Source organism: Sardina pilchardus, chromosome 17 (assembly GCF_963854185.1).
Source record: "Sardina pilchardus chromosome 17, fSarPil1.1, whole genome shotgun sequence".
Lineage (NCBI taxonomy): Eukaryota > Metazoa > Chordata > Actinopteri > Clupeiformes > Clupeidae > Sardina > Sardina pilchardus.
The window spans coordinates 27,648,542-27,669,248 of NC_085010.1; the positions used below are offsets into that span (position 1 = coordinate 27,648,542).

A 20,707-nucleotide genomic window follows, 5' to 3' on the forward strand; every position below is an offset into this window, starting at 1 on the left:
CCATTGCTTTATTACAGAGAGGACACAACCCCAAGTCATACTGATGCAACCACGGCGCATTCTCTCCTATAAATATGCCATTACAAATCCATCGCATACAAAGGACAATTACTCTTAAATATGTAAGTACTAAAATACCAAAAGTCAGCTACCAAAGCAGCCACATCCATTTCTATAGGAGTCAAATGCAGATTGAAAAAGAAAAAAAAATATATTAACAAACAGGCAAAACAAAGATCGTATAACAAACCAAAAAAAAATAGAATAAACCCATTTATCAGTTTAGTTATAAAAGATGTAGTGGAATCAGAACGGAGAGGGGTATTGGGACTGTTATTGATCAGATGAACACAAATCAGCAGAAGAGAAGATAAGAAACAAAGCTGAGAGAGAGAGAAAGACAAATCAGAGCAGAGCGAGAGTAACACATCTACAGCAACAGGGTCAGAGTGTCATCGCACATCCGTCGACCGACAACCCCGAGTCCCCCCCCCCCCCCCGCGTCTCGCTCTCGGGCAGTCGGGCGGGCACAGCATGGCGGCATGGCGGGCGAAGGGGAGAGGAGAGGACCACCCGCCTCGGTTGGCACCCGCCGCTCGGCTTCCTGCGCTGCCCTACAGTGTTATGATCAAACGTTATACTCGTCAGAGGCTGGTCCCACTGCCGTCCGTTTAGAGTGGTGGGGGGGCGGGGGGGGGGCAGACTGCCAGATTTACTGGATACTTAGGTCCTGACGCCCCATTCACAAATACACTCACACACACACACACTCTCCAAGGCCACTCCTATGTGTGGTGTGTGTAAAGGGGGGAGGGGGGGGGCTGCCATTTTTAATCATTGTTTGGTTCTTGATGCCCCATACACACACCCATACACACACACACATACTCGAAGGCCACTCTTGTGTGTGATGTATGTGTGTGTGTGGGGCAGGGGAGGGGGGCAGCCAAGATTACAGAGGGAGTGGCCTTCAAACAATGAGGCAAGAGCACAGTCAGTCACTGGTCTAGAGGACAGCCAATCAGGAGTCTTTCTGCTGGAGGTCAAGGGTCAGGAGTATTTACAGGTGGGGTGGGGGCGGGGTCTTGTGTGCCTACTGCCGACTCTTCAGCGCCTCGACCAGCCTGCAGAGAAACGACAGAGAGAAAGAAAGAACACACTGAGTCAACACAACACCCCCACGCATACAACAGTGTCAACAGAGGATACAATTCAACACACACAACTCATATCCGTTTCCTACAGCTACGCTAATCATTAACGTTATAAAAAGGTGAAAACCCAAAGCAGCCTTCCTCCTCTACTAATGAACTCGAAAGGCTCAACATCTCTCCTCTCCTCCCGGCTCGTTCCCACTGATCTATAAAGAACTCTGGATACACTAAAGATAGACTATCCCATTGTTGCCGCCCCATCATTCTTTATAGATAAGCGGGAACGAGCCAGAGGGTTGAGGAAGAGTCTTTAGTCGTGATACAACTCAATGGAGCCAGGACAATAGTCGCTTTCTTTTTTAATTCCAACATAAAATGACGTGTATATCAGTGACTAAATCTTATATTGACTCTAGCCAGCAGCCAGTCCAGTGGATACCCAGTGTCTGCACAGAAACTGAAGCTAAGCAGGTGTGGGCTTGGTTAGTACTTGGATGGGAGACCTCCTGGGAACACTGAGTGGCTGCTGGAAGTGGTGTTGGGCGGTGAGTAGGGGGCAGTCTTCCCTCTGGCCATTACGCCCCAATGCCCCAGTGCAGTGATGGGGGGGGGACACTGCACTGTCAAATCTGCCATTCTTCCTCCGCATGAGGAAGTGATGTCATGAAACTTCCCATGACTCATATTGAGGGGGAGTGACCCGGCGTCACGACACATTAAAATGAGGTCATGAGAACAGCAGGGAGTTCCCCCGAGATGCCATCCCTCGGACGAGACGCCAAAATGGGGTCATGAAAACAGTCTGGAATTCCCCAGTGTTCTGGACACATTTCCCAATTTCCCCTCTACAGTAAAGTGATGATGATCTAATCTAGACTGGGTAAACCAGTCGGCGATTGATTTCACCTTGCATCTCAGGGTGGAAATCTGTCCATGTTTGCTGGAACCAATCAAAAACTGGCTTGTGCACCCGGATCATTGATTTGATTGGTTGAAGGACTATCCAAGCGTACAGTCATTTGAACTATGCCCATTGATAAGGCCTCTTGCGCAGTAGAAATACAGCATATACTTAAAAGATTGAGCTTAGTCTGGTGATCGCCAGGCTAGATCTGATCTAGATTCCTCCTCGAGCTGGTGTGTAGGGACATGCGCCATGCCAACCCCAGGGCTGTAGATGGTTCCGAGGTTTGGAACCCCGAAGACGTTCACAAGGACTCACCATTCCATGGCCTCGTCCAGGCCCGTGCCTTTGGTGGCGGACGTCTTGAAGATCTGCCACTTCCTGTCCTTGAGGGCGGGGAGGCCGAGCGAGTTGGCCACCTCGGTGGGCGTCATTGCCTGCTCCATGTCCTGCTTGTTGGCGAAGACCACCAGGATGGCCTTCTTCAGCTCCTCCTCCTTTAAAAAACACACACACACAAATCAGTAGGTGCATTCGAGTTCGGAAACGGCTGACTTCGGCTGACTGCATACGTCAACGAGAGCTTGAGTGTCACCGGGAGGGGCGAAAGTTTTAGGTGCAGATGGTCCCGAACACGATTTTGCAAATTTGACAGACGTGATTCCCGTGAGACCTCGCGGGAGATATCGCGGAATTTGTGTGCATTAAATACAGTATTTAACTTTCATTCTTACTCATTAAAATGAGCATGATGACTGACGAAATAAATTGATATGAAGTAGTTTAAATAAACCACTGTTGTCGTACAGTTAACAGGCCTGCATTGTAGCACATTAATTAAATATCAGGTGTGATTTTCCGTGTACATGTAACCAACAGCATAAAATAGCAGAATATCAAAACCTTTTCAGTAGGATAGCCTACCGCTGTTCCAGAAATCACAAATAAGAAGATATCCCTTCCATATCTGTTCATTTTAGTACATTCTAACGTAAGGGGAAAAGATTCTGCAACAGAACAAGATGGATCACTTTTGACAAGCTCAGGTGTCATCCCAGACGCTGGCTGTGCTGGTCCTAAAATGTTAACTGCATCCATCTTGCTCCGCTATAGAATCTTTGGTAAGCAGGCAGAACGAGACCCCTGTCATAATCGTCATGGGGAGATTCCTTCCAAACCTGTTCCAAACGGACCTATCACGTCTTTGAACTGACGTCATGGGGTGGGATCCAGCCGGTTGCAGGCGTTTCAAACTAGATGCGGAGAATTGCGCAAAGTGACTGTTCGCGTCTTCATCCCGCGAGTTTTGAGTGACGTGACATGGTCGCATTTTTGTGACATGATCACAACTTTTCTTCAAGTCGAACAACACGTCTAACCAGCATGCACTGCATATGACTCAAATTACGTTTCGACTGCATGCGTTTGCAGCCGACTTGACATGTCGAGTGCACCTACTGTCAGTTCATTCCAACAACCCTGTCCTAGGCTCCAACATTAAAGGGGTATTGCGAGGTGCTAATAGTCTGGAGCTCAAAGTGGTATCGCCAGACTCAGGGAATGGCTGGATGAACTGGAGAAAGGTAAAAGTCAACCGTTCAACTCAAGGAGAGGTGGAAAATTAGTATTTCCCCAAATGGTGGAATATCCCTTTAACTGATGAGGTGGTGGTGATGAGGCTCGGGGCTTCCAAATGGCACCAGAAGGCAGAATAGAGAAGAATAGAGAAGAACTAGAAGAACCCCCGAGGGGAACTGTTCCTGGAACTGGTTCTCTGTAAGTCCTAAATAAGAGTCTCTACTCAATGACGAATGATTTGCATACCTGCTACTGTGACATCTCAAAGCAGATCATTATAAGTAGCACAATGGCACAGCTCTACACCTAACCAGCCATTTTCCTCTCAATGAGCGACAGTAATGTAGGGCTTTCATCACCATAGGGAAACATTCTGTTTCTGCCTCTAGACTTATTCTAATTATATTGGGCTATGTGCACCAAACCTGCCCTACAAAGCAAAAAGGCAGTAACTACGCAGAGAGCAAACTGATTTAAAAAAAAAAAAGTTATCCTGTTATCCAGGCTAAGTAGTAGTAGGTGGATTATTGAACATGTGGAGGTTTAGTTACTTTAGCATAGCAGAAGGGTAAGTAGGATTCATGGGTCTCTCTTACCTCCAACATGGCCACCAGCTCTGACTTGGAGATGCCCATGCGGTCGCGGTCACTGCTGTCCACCACGTAGATGACCGCGTCTGTGTTCGAGTAGTAGCACCGCCAGTAGGGCCTGAGGAGCAAGCAGGACAGTCAAAGATCTAGAACCTGGCACTACTCACCTCTGTTCTAGAACCTGGCACTATGACACATCCCTGTTCTAGAGCCTGAGGAGCAAGCAGTACAATCAGTACATCAGGGTTCTATGCTACTGGCGCATACAGTAATTTCCCGCATATAAGCCGCATTGTGTATAAGCCGCAGGACAGTGTTTTATGCAAGTTAAAAGAAACAAAACCATATTAGCACCATATTAACTGACCCCCTGTATTAGCCTCATAGCTGAAGAAATTTTGCAAAATAAATGTATAAGCAACGGCTAATAGTCAGGAAATTACGGAACAAGGAATTTGTTCTCTTTACTTATCCCATTCGTGAATTAGTGAACACACAGTGAGGTGAAGCACACGCTAACCCAGAGCAGTGAGCTACAGCAGTGACGGGTTAGGTGCCTTATTGCTCAAGGGCACTTGATTTTTCCAACTGGTCGGGCATCAAACCGGCAACCCTTCGGTTACCAGCCAAAACCCTAACCAGTAGGCCACAGCTGTCCCAGAGCCACCAGATACACCAGTGTGATCAGTTCATCATTCCACAAGCAAAGCGACCAGCCAGACCAGGGGCCTCATTTATAAAACTTTGCGCAGGATGTACGCCAGAAGATGGCGTGCGCTCAAAACTCAGAAAGTGCGTGCGCACAGAAATATTCTGATTTATAAAACCGTGCGCACGCACGTTCCACGCCAATTTCCCTTTATAAATCAAGCTCTACTCTACATTTGCGGCACCTGTGCGTACCTCAAGACACACCCATAATTGCTTATAAATATTCAGCGAAACGCCCTTAATGAATATTGATGTCTGTGGACAACATGCCAAAAACAGCGGGAAAGACAAAAAACGCAACTTCATTGACTGTTTGGGGGTTCATAAATGGCTTGAGCAGCCACCGTTTCAGCGGATATCCACTGTCATCTACAACAATTGAATGAGTAAAGGGTGAATGTTTAGAAATGGTCGAAAAATTGCTACAAATTCTTTTACACACAGGATTTAAACACGATTCGCCCGCACCAACAGTAGAAGCATCGCGCACAGCTCCAGCATTCAGTCTGCGCCCAACGCTGCTACAGTATGTCTCAATATGAATCAGGCCAACATTTGTGAGCAACATGTCCGTGTCACATATATAACTTGGACATTGAGGGAATGAAAATGCTTCCTGTTAACAAAGGCACATTTATTTTCACTCGGTGGTCTTATAGCAATATGATTGCAGTCAATAGCACGGATCACATTTGGGAAATTAGACTGCGTTTTTATTTGCCTGTTCACCATGTAAGGAAAGTTGATGTAGTTTGGTGATGAAGCAGTTACACCTCCTAACACGTCTGGCAAAATTCGGCTGAAGGTTGGCTATTCCAGTCCGGTCAGCCAGTTCTCGATTCAGCCAGTGGCAAGAAAGCCGATGCACGTCAGCACTTACTGTATATAGCCTACCATTTGCAAGCTAACAAGCAACATGTTTGAGCCTTGATTATTGACAAATAACAAAACATGCATGAAAGCCATAAGTGGATAATTAACAAAACATACATAGGTATAGCCTATCAGCATGTCTTTCTCGCATCAAATAAGATGGAATTTTTGACGGGCGCACGAAACAACAATCAACCACGTTTTAGATTTTAAACAGGATTAGGTTAAGGCAGTTATGTCATTGATGCGCGTCATTGCGCGATGTTATGCTTGTGTTAAACTTCAATTATTGAACCAATTTCGGGTCGTTGTACCTGTTTCCTCCTGAGGTCGCAGTTTCTGCTTTTCCCTTTTTTGTGCGTACGCATGGGTCAGAGCTTGCGTGGAGGTGCGCACATTATCCCGTCAAGTTCACGTTTTATAAATACCAAAGCTTGCGTAGAACGAGGCGTACGCATTCTTTTGTGCGTACGCATCGTTTATAAATGAGGCCCCAGAGCAATCAGTCCAGCACAGCACCAGCAAAGCGACCATACAGACCAGAGCAATCAGTCAAGCACAGACCAGAGCAATCAGTCCAGCACAGACCAGAGCAATCAGTCCAGCACAGACCAGAGCAATCAGTCCTGCACAGCACCAGCAAAGTGACTAGACAGACCAGAGCAATCAGTCCTGCACAGCACCAGCAAAGTGACTAGACAGACCAGAGCAATCAGTCCTGCACAGCACCAGCAAAGTGACCACACAGACCAGAGCAATCAGTCAAGCACAGACCAGAGCAATCAGTCCAGCACAGACCAGAGCAATCAGTCCTGCACAGCACCAGCAAAGTGACTAGACAGACCAGAGCAATCAGTCCAGCACAGCACCAGTCTCAAATGGCATGAGGATTAGAGTTCCAAAAGACTCCAATTCTTTCACACAAACATACGGGCCTTTGAGGGTGTTTTTGAGCGGTAGCCTCTGGGTAAACAGGTACCGCCAGGTACGCCATGGATTTTGGAGGTGCAATCAAACACATCACCAAGGAAATCACATGTGAAATTATCTGTCACATCTTCTTTTTTAAAGCCAATCCATGTGTACGGTCGTGTAAGCCAAGTTAAATGCAGCAAGAAACATCACAGCCGAGTTCAATGCCTTTGGAACCACACAATTAAATGAGCTCTCTACCAGTTCCTATGTGATTTCCATGGTTATGCATTTGCTCGCACCTCCAAAAACATGGCGTGCCTGGTCTGTGACGTGTGTTTGTGTGAAAGAATTGAACCCACAGCCCACAATAAGCCATCACAGGCTATAACAAGCCTTAGACAATACACTGTCTACTTAACACTGGGTCAGTTAGACTTAATGTTCATTTCACTACAAGACGTTTCCATGGAACTTGTAACATGGTCCCACACACACACACACACACACACACACACACACACGTTAAGCATGTTGCATGTTATGTAAATCCTTATTACATATCTACTTATCCTACCCTAATACTTACACATACACCACAATATGGTAAGAGCCCTCAATGAATAGCTATGCATTATACATGGAACCTGATGAGCAGGGGTATATATTTTAAGCATAATCCGACATTCTTACCTGATACTAGTTTGGCCACCAAGATCCCACACCTGGAACTTCAGGTTCTTGTATGTCACCGTCTCCACGTTGAAGCCAATGGCTGTGTGGGTAGAGGCACGCAATTAGCGACCAAATACAACTTTAAAAAGTCATATAACTTGTAAATGAGATTGACACAAGAAAGACTGCAATAGTTCGACTCGAATTGTACTGACTTGGGATGGTTGTGACGACCTCCCCGACTTGTAAGCGGTAGAGAATGGTCGTTTTGCCAGCCCCGTCCAGTCCGAGAATCAGGATCCGCATCTCCCGTGTGCCGAACAGGCCGGAGAAAAGGCTGGAGAAAAAGCCACCTAAAGCAGAAAGGAGCTCATTATATTACCCATTCATTACACCGGTTTCCATGCTTTGATGTTGCTGCTATTCACGTTGGCGCAAAACCAATCTGTGACATGCATTACACTTTCGCCTAGAAATGCACACTAGCTGAGACATGTAAATAGAGTACCCACACACAGAATGACAACTCGATCACGGGCAAACAGACAACATTGTGTCCTACAGAGACTGGGAATGAGAAGAGATCATCAACATCCTTGTTGTATGAAGAAACATTTGAGCTCCAATGGACCGAAATGGACAAGCTAGCACTGCTGTTAGCATAAGTCTTTCTAGCTAGCAATGCCATACGAGATCTGTCCATTAGCTTGAAGTCAGTTCTCCATCAAGGATGCTTTTGATGTATCGGTTTTAGAGATGCACCGATTGCAATTTTTTGGCCGATTCCGATTTCCGATTTTTCATCGAGTTTGACCGGCCGATACCGATTTTAGCCGATTCCGATTTAATTTCTTCTAACCACTTTACAGCACAAACAAAGAGTTATTTTCTGGCCTATATTTTCTTTAATACAACATGTTAGAAATGTAATCAACTTATCAATGGCTGGTAGAAAAATGTGAATAGACAGATTCTTCTTCAAGTCTTCTTCAGCTGCAGTAATCCCAGTGTGGGACATTCAATTCACACATAGAAATGCACTAGGAACACTATTTATTTTCTTCTCACATCCATATGCAATATCCAACTGTAAATATCTTCAGAATACTGATAACTGAAGTTAGTGCTACATAGGCTGAGATGTTGGAAAATGACAACAAAAAAAACTAATTTTGAGAAGCCTTGAAACAGAGCAAATGACATACATTCTCAGTCCACACTCTTCTTTGAACTTTCGCGATTGCTTGCGGATACTAAGGAAGTGTCCATATTTGGATGGCATAACGTCATGCTGGAGAAACACAGCTTTCCAAGGACACCACGCATGATATGTTTTGTATCACGGTCGCGGTAGTTTATGTAAGGGATAACGGCCGACGAGGTGACCGGTTCGATGGAAATAATGGCTAGGTGGAGGTCTAGAACTCCGGCGACGTGCGAAGCACGGAGACGGAGTTACCTCCGCCGTGCCATTATTTCCATCGAACCGGTCGACCTCGAAGGCCGTTATCCCGCTTATCTCCCGTTTGTATTCATAACCTGTATATTTAGAACATAGTTTTATTCCACCGTTGCGTCCGTTAACATCGCTAAAACTGTCTTGACTGTGGGACTACTTTCCGCCACATATCAACTTTCTACTTGCAGGACAAAACTGCCGTTACTAGTTCTAAATGGTTAGTTGCTATGGCCAAAAGCCAGTCGTTAGTTCTAAATGGCTGGTTGCTACGGCCAAAAGCCAGTCGTTAGTTCTATCTCTGCCGTTGTCAAGCGGGCATTTCCCAGGATTCTGATTAACTTTAACTTTGAAAGATCGCTACTTTTATAGCCTACATGGCATCCAACTAGCTACAATCCACCTCCGTCATATGCTACAATGTTACTATGGTTCTGCACGTCTGTATTTCAGCTTGGATGCAACGTGACCGTTCATTTAAACTTCGCAACGAGTTTGGCGAATTAATATTCAAGTGTGATACGGGAACTACTTCGAAGGTAGCAGGTTATACGAAGTTAATGGCCACCCCATTAGCCAATCAGAGAAGAGAATTCCATTGTTGAGGGAGATAAGACACGTTAGAATGCTAACTTTTGGCGAATTTAGAAGAAATATACAGGCGTGATCAGACAAAAGGTAATGAAATAAACCTCTAAATGTGTAAATCGGACTTAGTTGTTGTAGTAGTGTGAAAGAATACATGATAAGTTGGCAAACCGAAGCAAAACTATGTTTATTCCTGCCGTGTCTCGCCTTAAGTTGAGTAAAGGCTATGTCGCTGCTTATTGATAGCACTTGTGGTTCAGCTGTGGGCACGCAATTAGCGGCAAGGACGGGCTTTGATGAGCGCTGTAACCTGAAGTGACAGTTTAAATGCCACGCAATATGGCAAAGCACAGCGTTCGCTGCATAGAAAAACTCAGTATTAGCGCTTTATCCAGCCCTGACTGTTGGCCTAGCTTCATCAAACTTTGCAAACTCAGCTGTGTGAGTGTGATGTTGTTACAAGTACGTGCGAGTGCATTTGACCGGCATAAAATCGGCATGTCTCAGACTGACCGGCCGGTCGCCGGTCGTGGCCGATCACGTGAAAATCGGCCGATTCCGATCGGCGGCCGAGCGATCGGTGCATCTCTAATCGGTTTATCCAAATGTTTATACAATATTTGGCAGTCTTAATCAATCAATCACCATTTAGTACCTAACATTCCGGGCATGGAAGTTAAATACCCAGCTAACTGTTAGCTACACAGCTATGGGGTTGGGTTTACTGAATGGCAAGCTATCCAAACTTAACCAGCAAGTTAAACAATGTTAACGTTGCTATTTTGACTCGCAAATTGTACAAAACTGTTTTGCTTACCCATTTTGATGAGGTCCTCGCTACTTCTACGTTAAATGTTGTTAAACTGAGCTAGTACGACAGCAGCAATATCGGCGGACCACACGCTTCCGTGCTGGGAGTCCGAAATGACGTGTCGCTCTGCCAAATGGCAACACTAACGTGGCTTTTCCAGTCAGCAGATTCGACAACATGAACCCCCAAACCAGTTTTGAGCAGCCATGGCAAGGTTTTACTGCAAAACATTGCGCTGTTGAATACATTAATTAGTTCATAACAATTGACATCCAATTATTTGTTGCAATGTATCAATATTGTTTGAAGTAAAACATTGGTTATAACTGGTACCCGAATAGATTTAAACTAAATAGCAAGCATGCATAAGCTTATACGATTTTAAAATAATAAAATAGGCTACACTATGAATAAAGATCAGATTGGAAACAGATGAGAGTCTGATTTCACTACATACGTTGTTATGTATGCCAGACTCAAACCTGCAGGATCTGCGAATATTGTGATGGCACTTTTATTTTTTTTTCTTAATTTGTAAATATGATACTTTCCAGCATTATTTACTTTTTTCCCCATTCAAAAATCATGTCCAAAACTTTGTTTTGCATTAGTGCAAATAAACCATTGATACTGAGGAACCAAACTATCGAAATCAAACTTTTTCTAACCAACTACTAGGAGTATGGGCATTTGGGTACCTAAAGTTGTATTAGAAATGTATTTTAACATATCAAAACATAAATAATAAAACAATATACAAATACATTTATTTTTGTACTTAAATGTTTACTGTACATATGTCTTAAGCAGGACTATCTAAACTGCAACTCCATCTCTAAGGACCACACACTGCCTTTACACAGACACACAGCAACACCTTGAGGCTACTCGTGTCTTTTACGCGGCCTTGGTACAGCGCAGCAGTAGCTTGTGGTCCTGACCCAAGCTCTGAGCGTTGAACTTACTCAGAAAAACCACCTGGGGGCGCCAAACGCAGACGCAGACGCAGACACACACACACACACACACACACACACACACACACACACACCTTGTGTGCTCCTCTGAGGCTGATGCCCTCGTGCCAGTCTGGCCCCAGAGCGCTGCCCGTCTCTCCAGATGCCCGGCTCACGCCAGCCGATGCCCCATCTGAACACACCGCACCCACGTGTGTGTGTGTGTGTGTGTGTGTGTGTGTGTGTGTTTTACATGTATTCATTTGACAGTCGCTTCCTCAGTAGTGTACTGGGCTCTCTTGTGTGTGTGTGTGTGTGTGTGTGTGTGTGTGTGTGTGTTTGTAGTACTGTACGTGTGTGTCCCTGCCGATGCCTCGTGAACAGCGTATTTTTTTTTTAGTACATCATGTATATCTCTATACGCTACACTGTAGTGAATATATACATTGTGTGTCATAAATACTAAAATACATTATGAAGACTTAATGGAAACCCTGCACTGGAATTTGCCATCAGTGTTTGCCTAGAGACAGATGACCCTGTTAATCTGATTGGCTATTGACTGTTGGGCGTAGGCCTACCTCAGTTGAGTTTGCCTGTAGTCTGAAGAAATTTGTTTTCCTTTTGCTTTCACCTTGTTCAACATGTTCAACAAGGAGTTCCCCAGCCGTTCCTATGAAGATGACTCTAACAGGGATATTTCTTGTCCTTGCAGGGATTATCTACACAGAGGCGAAGTGTGAGTTGACAGTGTTTTCTACAAACAGAAGCTAGGATGTAGAAGGTTGAGTTTTAAAAACCTTGAGCCTGCTGAATATAGAACTTATGAAAATGACAATTAAAATCTTCATATTGAAATGAATACTTTGAAATGAATCACCATTGGATGCTAATTAAATGCAATACCACATTGGTTTCCACTGAAAGAATGGCATTAAGTATAAAGTAGAGTACCATACTGTAAGTCTAGCCCCTACTGAAGTCTATGTGAGCACTTCTTTATTAGTTAAATTCATGATGAATACAGTAGTCTTGATGTCACACTAGGCCATATGTCTGTTGTGTCCCATATGTAGCACTGAAGGATGCTGCCCTCACTATTGGTGTACCTTTGTTTTATGGCATTTCTCAGATGTAGATGTGAACATTTTTCTGACTGTATGCTCAGACTCAGATGAAGAGAGCATCTTTGACATGAATGGAGAAGAGATAGGCCATGCCGATTTCAAGGCCAGAAACTTTGTAATGACACTGCCTGAGTTTGCTGAACTATTTACATATGGGAAGGACATGTATGAGGTTGCAGTCAATAGCTGGCAAACCTGCAAGTATAACTTGGCATTAAGCATAAAAAACAACAAGAACCCAGCAGTGGCAAAGGGTGAGTCAGAATAACATCACAGATGTATTTCCCTCGGCTAGCTTTAATCATCAATCATAACATAATATGTATATAGGCCTACAAGTCTGATAATAATTGGACTTCCTACATGATTGCAGTTTTTATTACAGTTCATTGTTAAATATTAATAACCATAACCATATTAATATTATCATTATCTCTTTTGAAGGAAGCACTAATGACTTTAGTAACATGTTAACTTCCCCACATGACTGTAGTAAATTAGTATATAAATGTACAGATCATATATTTTCTTGATGCACATTTACACTGATTCATATGTAGATTTTTTGTAGATTCTTTGTAGATTTTTTAAAAAACGTCCTGCTCAAATTAAGGTTAGATGAGATAGCCTTTATTGCCCCAAAGGGCTGTTCATTTTACACATCAGTACTGTATGTCCCATTGCTTAAATGAAAGGTAGATTCAACACCTGATATGACATACAGCATAATACCCTTGTGCAGCAGAACTAACACATCACATACTGTACAGAACACCACAACACAGCATAACACACATAAGGGTGGTGGTGGGTCTTTACATCAGTCTGTTGAGTGCAGCAATGGCATGTTTGTCATTTGTCACGGATGATGAATGAGTGAGTGTTTGTTGGCCAGTAGTGCCTTCCTTTAACCTCTCCTGTATGCCCAGTAGTGCCTTTAACCTTGTATGCCCAGTATGCATGCCCACTAGTGCCTTCCTTTAATCTCTCCTGTATGCTCATAGTGCTCCTTTAACCTCTCCTGTATGCCCAGTAGTGCCTTTAATCTCTCCTGTATGCCCAGTAGTGCCTTCCTTTAACCTCTCCTGTGTGTCGTCCCCAGCCGCCCCCATGACTTCCCTCTTCCCCAGAGACGAGGTGAAGGCGGGCACTGAGAACACGCTCACCTGCTACATCACAGGTGTCTACCCTCCTCTGCTCAACGTGACATGGACCAGGAACAACAAAGTCATCAGTCAGGGAGTGAAAAACAGTCAACTACATGCCAATCTAAGAGATGGCTCCTTCACCATGTTCTCCACGCTGAGGTTCACCCCGGAGAAGGGGGACGTGTACAGCTGCACGGTGGAGCACTCGGCACTGGAGCAGCCCCTGACCAGAGAGTTCGGTAATTGTCATACAGTACAAGTTGTACATACAAACATTGTTGTACATACAAGGTGTAAATAAAGTTAAATCCATTGTGTGTGTGTGTGTGTGTGTGTGTGTGTGTGTGTGTGTGTTCTCCTCAGATGTGGAGGTGCCTGACCCCAGTCTTGGTCCATTAGTGTTCTGTGTAGTGGGTCTGACGCTGGGATCGCTGGGAGTGGCTGCCGGAACATTCATCCTCGTCCGCAGAGAAAACCGCACGTCCAGGGCTCTACGCTTGTACGGTCACTACGGTGTAGCATTAACTTCTATGATTTAGGTAGCCTCCCGTGGCATGGCATTGTGAGTTGTCCTTTCACTTTTTCCTTGGTCATGTTTAATTGGCTGGGTGCTTAACTTACTCTGCCATGACTTGTCTTGGAGTTTGGTAGCCTATATCTGTTATATTCAATGAGTGACAACCAGTGCTCAAAATAAAACGTTATTCTCCTGATAACGTTAGGGGAATGGATTTAATGTGAACGTAGCCATAAAAAGAGTGGCTATACAGCGCATATTTGCGATGAAAATGTTCCGCCTTAAAAGCAGATGTAGCCTACACCGAAACGTGGTTAAATACGTCATTTAGACAACAGAATCAGTAGGATGCCATTTATGTTTCATAGAAGTCTACCAGGCCTATGTCAAATGCAGGCTCGGGTGAAGCTGGAAGTAATTAACCACGGTTTCCAAACTGTGTTAAGCCTATCAACCGTGATAATAATAATATTTGAAATGAACACGGTAATTGTTATAGTCAACAGTTTTATCATGGTTTACCGTTTCACCAGTAATTGCTAGTCACCAACTGATAACGAACAGATTGAAAGAAGAATGGATTTGGAGTGACATTTCTTGCGTGTGTGTGAGAGCGCGAAGTTGATGCTGAAAGCTTGAGTGTCTAGCCAGGTGCGTAAGAGTTGTCAACTCTGTCAACAAATTTGTATACAGATGCGCGAAAATTGTACTATACTTTGATCCACTTGGTGTGGATTCATTTTAGGAGCAAAATGCGAATGAAAGGGTTGAAATCAGTACTCGCATGTGTGCGAGTATTTATTATTTTAAATTCGCACTAATATATTTTTACTTGTTTTTGCAACGACCTGCTCGCAGTGTACAGCGCTGCGCAGGTCAATTGGTCGATTGTAAAATACCCATTCTAAAACAGATAGTTCCGGTCCTTGATTATGATTGGCTGAATCACATTCAATGCCGTTATAAATTCCAACATAACCACACACCTTGACCGCATATTAAAAATAGTTCAGAAAGAACTTAGAAAAGAAATCAGTAAGGAAAAATATAGGTATAAATGTGAAGTAGAAAAACATTTTAGAACAGCAAGGTTGTAAGATAAGCTAAGTATGAAGAAAGTAAGCTCAGTTTGAATAAAAAGATAGGTCTGCATGCACCTATAGTGGCAACACTCAGTACCAGGGGCCAGACTCCAAAGTGTTGTGAAGTATTTCTGAGGGATTAGCACAAGTCAAGGCCACATCAACTGGACAATGTGCAACGCATAACAACGTGCCTCTCCGCTCCACTACACTAAAATAATATGACGAAGGTGTGGGATGGCATTAAGCTTATGAGCGGGTATGTAGGCAAGGGAAAACCTGAAAGGCATCAACATGGAATATGCAAATGATTTAAATAAATTGACTAAGGAAAGGGCCAAGCTGAGAGAGCATTTGCTTAACACCACAGAAGGGGATTGTACCCTACAAACTGATGAACGTGAGGTGTGCAATATGTTTAGAAAGCGAAGGGCCTCCAAAGCAGCAGGTCCCGATGGGCTTACACCGAAGGTGCTGAAAAGCTGCGCCTTTCAATTAGCGAGCATTTTATCCACCATGTAACGCTATTATTTTTCCCTTAATGTTTTAAGCAAAAAGGTAAAAAATCACCGCTCATCCGTGTGAGGTGCAGGATTAAGAGTGACTGGATATCTAAGAGAAGAATCCGCACACTACAAGTCTTTGTGAAAGTAGCTTTACTGATAGATAGCTTTCGGTCGTTAGACCTTCTTCAGGCAGAGTGAATCATACAGACAACAGTGCTGAGTTAATACACCTGGCTTGATTGAAAACACCTGTGTCAAAAAAGCATCATGGGACATGTGGTCTTTACAAGTCTCTGTATGGAAAAACACTCTGTGTCAGTGAAGCATCATGGGTAGTGTAGTTTAGATAATACATGAAACATATACATACAAGAAAAAGAGAACAAGTCTATGCCTTGTACACATCAGGCGACAGCCATCATAAAACAAAGCACAAGCAGTTCAAAGTTAGGCTATATAAGCACACTCATGTCAAAATCCTCATTTAGACCTGATGGCTGTAGTGACTCTAATTTATATATCCAGAAGAGTTCCCGTTGACATAACCTTCTGTCGACATCACCCCCTCTGTGTAGGGTTATCTGTTCTATGCCTTGAAATCTAAGGGAAGAGATAGGGTGTGACATAGCATTAAAATGGCAAGCAACAGGATAATTGGCATCTTTTCGCCTAATAGAACTTTTATGTTCACTTATTCTTTGTTTAAGGGGGCGGGTAGTTTTACCAATGTAAATTTTATCACATGGACATTTTAGTAAATTAATTAATGTTTTGCCTGATTTATGGAAGGTATCCGGTATCATACCGGTACCTAAAAAGAAAAAGGTAGAGTGTATGAATGACCTGAGACCGGTGGCTCTAACCTCGGTCATTATGAAAGTGTGTGAAATAATTGTTTTAAAGAACTTAAACCACATGTAGAAAAATATCCATGTCAGTTTGCTTACGAGACAGGAAAGGGGGCAGAGGATGCTATTGTTTTCAACTTCAGATTTACTCTCAGGACACTAATGGCCACTGTGTTAAGATTCTATACTATGACTTTAGCTCAGCTTTTAATACCATTCTCTGTTCTTCAGAGTCAAAGTGTATGTACTTTATGTTTTTATTTGTCTACAGATTTTATTTGTTTCCTTGATTTCTTTGTTGGTTGATGACTGTAACTTTGAGTTCACGTTAAAAAGCTTCAGCTTCCTCATACAGTACAAACGTGGACTCAGTTTGACCAGGAGTGATGAAACAAGAACTCTCATAATTGTGTGTCTGTCTTATGCTCATTTATTTGTTGTACTATTTTTAAATATTCTGTGTCAGTGTCTGTAATAGAGAATGGAAACCGACTTCAGTGGCGCAATGCATTCTGGAACAAAAAGGGTGTTTTCCTCCATTATGTGAGGCCGCGGCGCGAATTATAAACAACAAACCTATGGTATTTTGAACACGATCGGCTAGCCAAAACAATAACACTAGATGTAAACATTTAGGGTACTATACTATGCTAAAAATTAGTAGATGTATTAATGGACCGTACAGAGACAAGCTCCAGCCGGACGCGAGGCCAGTGTTGGAAAAGTTCACTTTCTACATGAACTAGTTCAGTTCATCGTTCACAAATTTTAAAATGAACTAGGGGAGAGTGGGGGCAGTTGCACCACTTTTTACCTTTCCTTGTATATCTCAGAGACCGCTTTCAATAGAAACACAAAATTTGTATATGTTTAGCCCACATCTGTCACCTATCCATACATAATTATGCAACATGTGTAAATATTATAATATTGAAATAAATTACATTTTAATTGAGAGAGTGAAACGTTGCAACCGTCCCCACACAAGGGGACGGTTGCAACAGTCTTAAAAATGACAAAAATCACTCTTGATTATCATTTATTTTATCTTTTTGAAACCACAGTTTGACTTCTCAGTATTAATTGATGAATTAATTAAAGAAACAGACCTAACAAACACTCAGAACTGTTGTAACGCGCCATCTTGACTTTGAAGAGTGTAAAAAAAAAACTTTTTTTAATTTCAATAATTACAGTTCATTTTGATAGCTCAGCATTAATTAATTAAAGAAATAGGCCTAACAAAATAGCCATCTTGACTTTATCAACATCAGACAGAAAATTACTCACTGTCTGATTCACAGTTGTGGTATACATGAATGGACCTTGGGGACAGTTGCAACAAAACGTTGCAACCGTCCCCACAGGGACAGTCATTCTAAAACTAGCCATACAAGCTTAGCACATGTGTAAAATGAGTTTCATCAAAGATCATAAGGGCGGAGCAAGATACTTCATGAGAAGCCACTTCCTGGAACCCGAATCGCAAGAGGGGGGGTCAAAATCCCCCTTTATGCAGAGCAGAGGCAGCAACTGTTCCATTGAAGTCTATGGACATAGATCAGAATTTCAAATACATGCTAAGATCTCCGCTCTCTAGAGTTAGAAATGTGAATTTTGGGCACGGTTTCATGACCCTCAACCCCTTCTGACCACTCCAGGTGCATTTTTAGCATTTTTGAGCATTCCAGTCTGGAGAAAATCGACTTCATATCAGGTGTGCCCCTCTTGTTTATTCTGCTGATGTTGGCCGGTTGCTACGTACGCTCTACCTTGACAACACATTAGCCAGCCAGCTGAACCAAATCCTGATTTGAGCTAACGACGATCAGATGGCGCTGGGGTAACTTGAGAGCAGCGACATATTTCCATTATTCCATTGATGTTTTTATTCAATTCCTTGAAAGTGTAGGCCTACATGCTTTGTGTGTGTTACTTTCCATATTAGAATTAATAAATGTAGAAGGCTTGAAAGAGCAGCAAGATTATTTTGGAACATCATCAAGCAACTGATAGCAATTGCATTGATAATCGAGTGCTTGATTAAATACACCTGTGGAAAGGGACCTGATGAAACTCATGAATACGTCAATGACACGCATGACACACCCCCTTTATGCAGAGGAAGTGATCCCCGTTTTGCGCCCATAGACATGAACTACGACGACGTATCTTGCTACGCCTTAAGGATCTTTGGTTTCATCACTCTAGCTTGTTTCTGATTGGAGAAATCTACAGTGTTGCAACTGCCACACGTTGCAACTGCCCCCACTCTCCCTTAGTTCAGTTCATAGTTCATAATTCCAAATTATGAACGAAGTTCACAGCTCCAAAAAATGAACTAGTTCAGTTCATTTTTTTCAATATGTTGCGAACCATAGGCATCTTTCAAAATTGTTGCCACAGCCAGCAAATAGCCTACTTCATTAGTTTAACATGAAATAGCCATTTTCAGACAGGTTTTACACATTCTGCTATAATTGCTTGCCACATTTCTGACGGTAGCGGAAATTCAGACATGAAGCATGCGAAATGTATAGGCCTACGGCCTCCGTTTGTTCACATCTAATGTAGAATTTCCATCAATTGGGCTTTGGTTGGCTGGGCAGAAATGCGGCCGCGCTGTCAGAAGACTGTAGTTTTTACAGGAGGATACCTTGCTGCATTAGCTGCAGCGTTAGAGATGCGGAGCCATAGAGATGGAACTGTTCACTGACATAGGGTGCTTTAAAAGGCTCCCCGTAATACTTCACTTGATCATCAAGTGCGATTTTTCCACGATTGCATGCATAGGTCTAGCAGCTGTGGCGGCAACATTACGGAAACATAGGTCGGCAGCAGGAAAAATTCCGGTAGTATACGGAAATATGAATTCAGACATAGAATCTGGCATAGACAAAGAAGCACACGCAACGGTTGGCAACACTTTAGTGCTATTAACGGTGTGTTTTTTGCCCGAACCTAACGAAATTAAAAAAAGAGTGAACGTGACGTTCACAGACACCAGAATGAACGCGTTCACAGTATCGTTCATCAGGCAGAAATACAGTTCGCTCAGTTCACGTTCACCAAAATTATGAACGAGTTCATGAACTTTCGTTCAATGAACGCGTTCAGGCACAACACTGCGCGAGGCAACGTGATATGGAAAATATATCTTTGATCGGTAACATGGATCCGTATGACATACTGTCTGGAGAGTGGATGCGAGATCCTGAAAGCAATAAAAAGACACTCCGTTGTTGATTTTTTTACCCTGACGATCGGGGGCATGGACGTTACATCCAACAACACAACACGTTCGTCCCATGATGTGTGAAAAACAGGTGTTAGAAACAGCGAGTTAGCAATGTTTACAATGTTTACAATCATACAGCATTGGCAGCAATTGGCAGTATAGCGTGCAAGAGGCCTCACTTATATCCCAGAGGCTACCGCGGCGCAAACCTCGCCCACGTCCGCCACGTCATATTCCCGTTCTCTATTACCGGTGCAGGTATGTCTTACCCTCTATGGAGGTTATTTTATTTTTTATTATGTGTTTAATGTGGGCATGATGGAGTGCACAGCAATGTGTAATTTCCATATAAATGGATGAAATAAACTTTGACTTGACTTGACTTGACCTCTATATGCGCTTGTTGCATCACGTTGTTGCAAGGCAACCAATCATATGGAGGGAATACATTTCTTGGCAGAAGAATGATTATCTATTAATACATCGTTACATTTTTCGTTGCTGTGCCGTTGTTTCATGAAATATTGCTAGATCGATGTAGTAACCATTTTAGAAAAACAATAAGCCACTCGAGTCCGTGGTTTATACTGAATTTAGAACAGCCATATTTAATGCTTAAATATCTCAGCTGACCCCACTTGATTTTCAGGTGACTCCACATGGGGTACCGACCCCAAGGTTGGGAAACGATGCTTGGTATGGTTAATAAACAAACTCTAGCATTGTTTGTGCCACATTTACAGCACAGTGTGAACAATCACTCACTAAGTTTAATAAATATTCATATTCATTGAGCTTAATAAATATAACGTCTCGTCAGCTAGTTTTAGGCCTATTTAATAAATTAAAGGGATCTCTGTTTGGATCATAATGAATTAACTGGGCTAGCTACAGTAAGTGCTATCAAAGTAGCACTGCACACCAGAGCCATTGAGTGCACACATTGAAACACGAGCGGTATCAACTCATCTTAGTTAAGGGAATAATGTAGTTTAATATGAAAAAAACGGTGGAGTTTTTCTTTAAGGACAAT

The 20,707-nt window shown here is 43.0% G+C and overlaps 2 protein-coding genes across 3 annotated transcripts in view; one reads left to right on the forward strand and one right to left on the reverse strand.

Annotated features, from left to right (window-relative positions):
- Positions 1-10,398, reverse strand: part of arl1 (ADP-ribosylation factor-like 1) — a 10,409-nt gene extending 11 nt beyond the window's left edge. The window contains exons 1-6 of the mRNA XM_062518109.1: positions 10,259-10,398; positions 7,613-7,750; positions 7,416-7,497; positions 4,233-4,344; positions 2,377-2,555; positions 1-1,124 (exon numbers count right to left, since the gene is read on the reverse strand). The exon at positions 1-1,124 is cut by the window's left edge and continues 11 nt beyond it. Of these exons, the coding sequence (XP_062374093.1) occupies positions 1,094-1,124; positions 2,377-2,555; positions 4,233-4,344; positions 7,416-7,497; positions 7,613-7,750; positions 10,259-10,262 (546 nt within the window). The 5' untranslated portion in view covers positions 10,263-10,398 and the 3' untranslated portion in view covers positions 1-1,093. The remainder of the gene's footprint in view (positions 1,125-2,376; positions 2,556-4,232; positions 4,345-7,415; positions 7,498-7,612; positions 7,751-10,258) is intronic.
- Positions 10,399-11,848: 1,450 nt separating this feature from the next.
- On the forward strand, positions 11,849-20,056 carry LOC134061758 (H-2 class II histocompatibility antigen, A-U alpha chain-like). 2 transcript variants are annotated; one of them, XM_062517525.1, is made up of 4 exons: positions 11,849-11,947; positions 12,341-12,589; positions 13,438-13,722; positions 13,847-20,056. In XM_062517525.1, exons 1-4 carry the CDS (start codon positions 11,884-11,886, stop codon positions 14,020-14,022), a joined length of 774 nt encoding a protein of 257 aa, XP_062373509.1. In that variant the 5' UTR covers positions 11,849-11,883; the 3' UTR covers positions 14,023-20,056. The 2 variants fall into 2 exon arrangements, with proteins under 2 accessions (XP_062373509.1, XP_062373510.1); XM_062517526.1 differs by having other exon boundaries at positions 11,861-11,947; positions 12,377-12,589.
- The last annotated feature ends 651 nt before the right edge of the window (positions 20,057-20,707 follow it).

Excerpts from the sequence above, each read along its gene's own strand:
- LOC134061758 (XM_062517525.1), top strand. The coding sequence starts at position 11,884 with ATGAAGATGACTCTAACAGGGATATTTCTTGTCCTTGCAGGGATTATC. Across the intron at positions 11,948-12,340 it reads TATCTACACAGAGGCGAAGT|ATGTAGATGTGAACATTTTT; the intron begins GTGAGTTGACAG and ends GGCATTTCTCAG. Across the intron at positions 12,590-13,437 it reads GAACCCAGCAGTGGCAAAGG|CCGCCCCCATGACTTCCCTC; the intron begins GTGAGTCAGAAT and ends TGTCGTCCCCAG.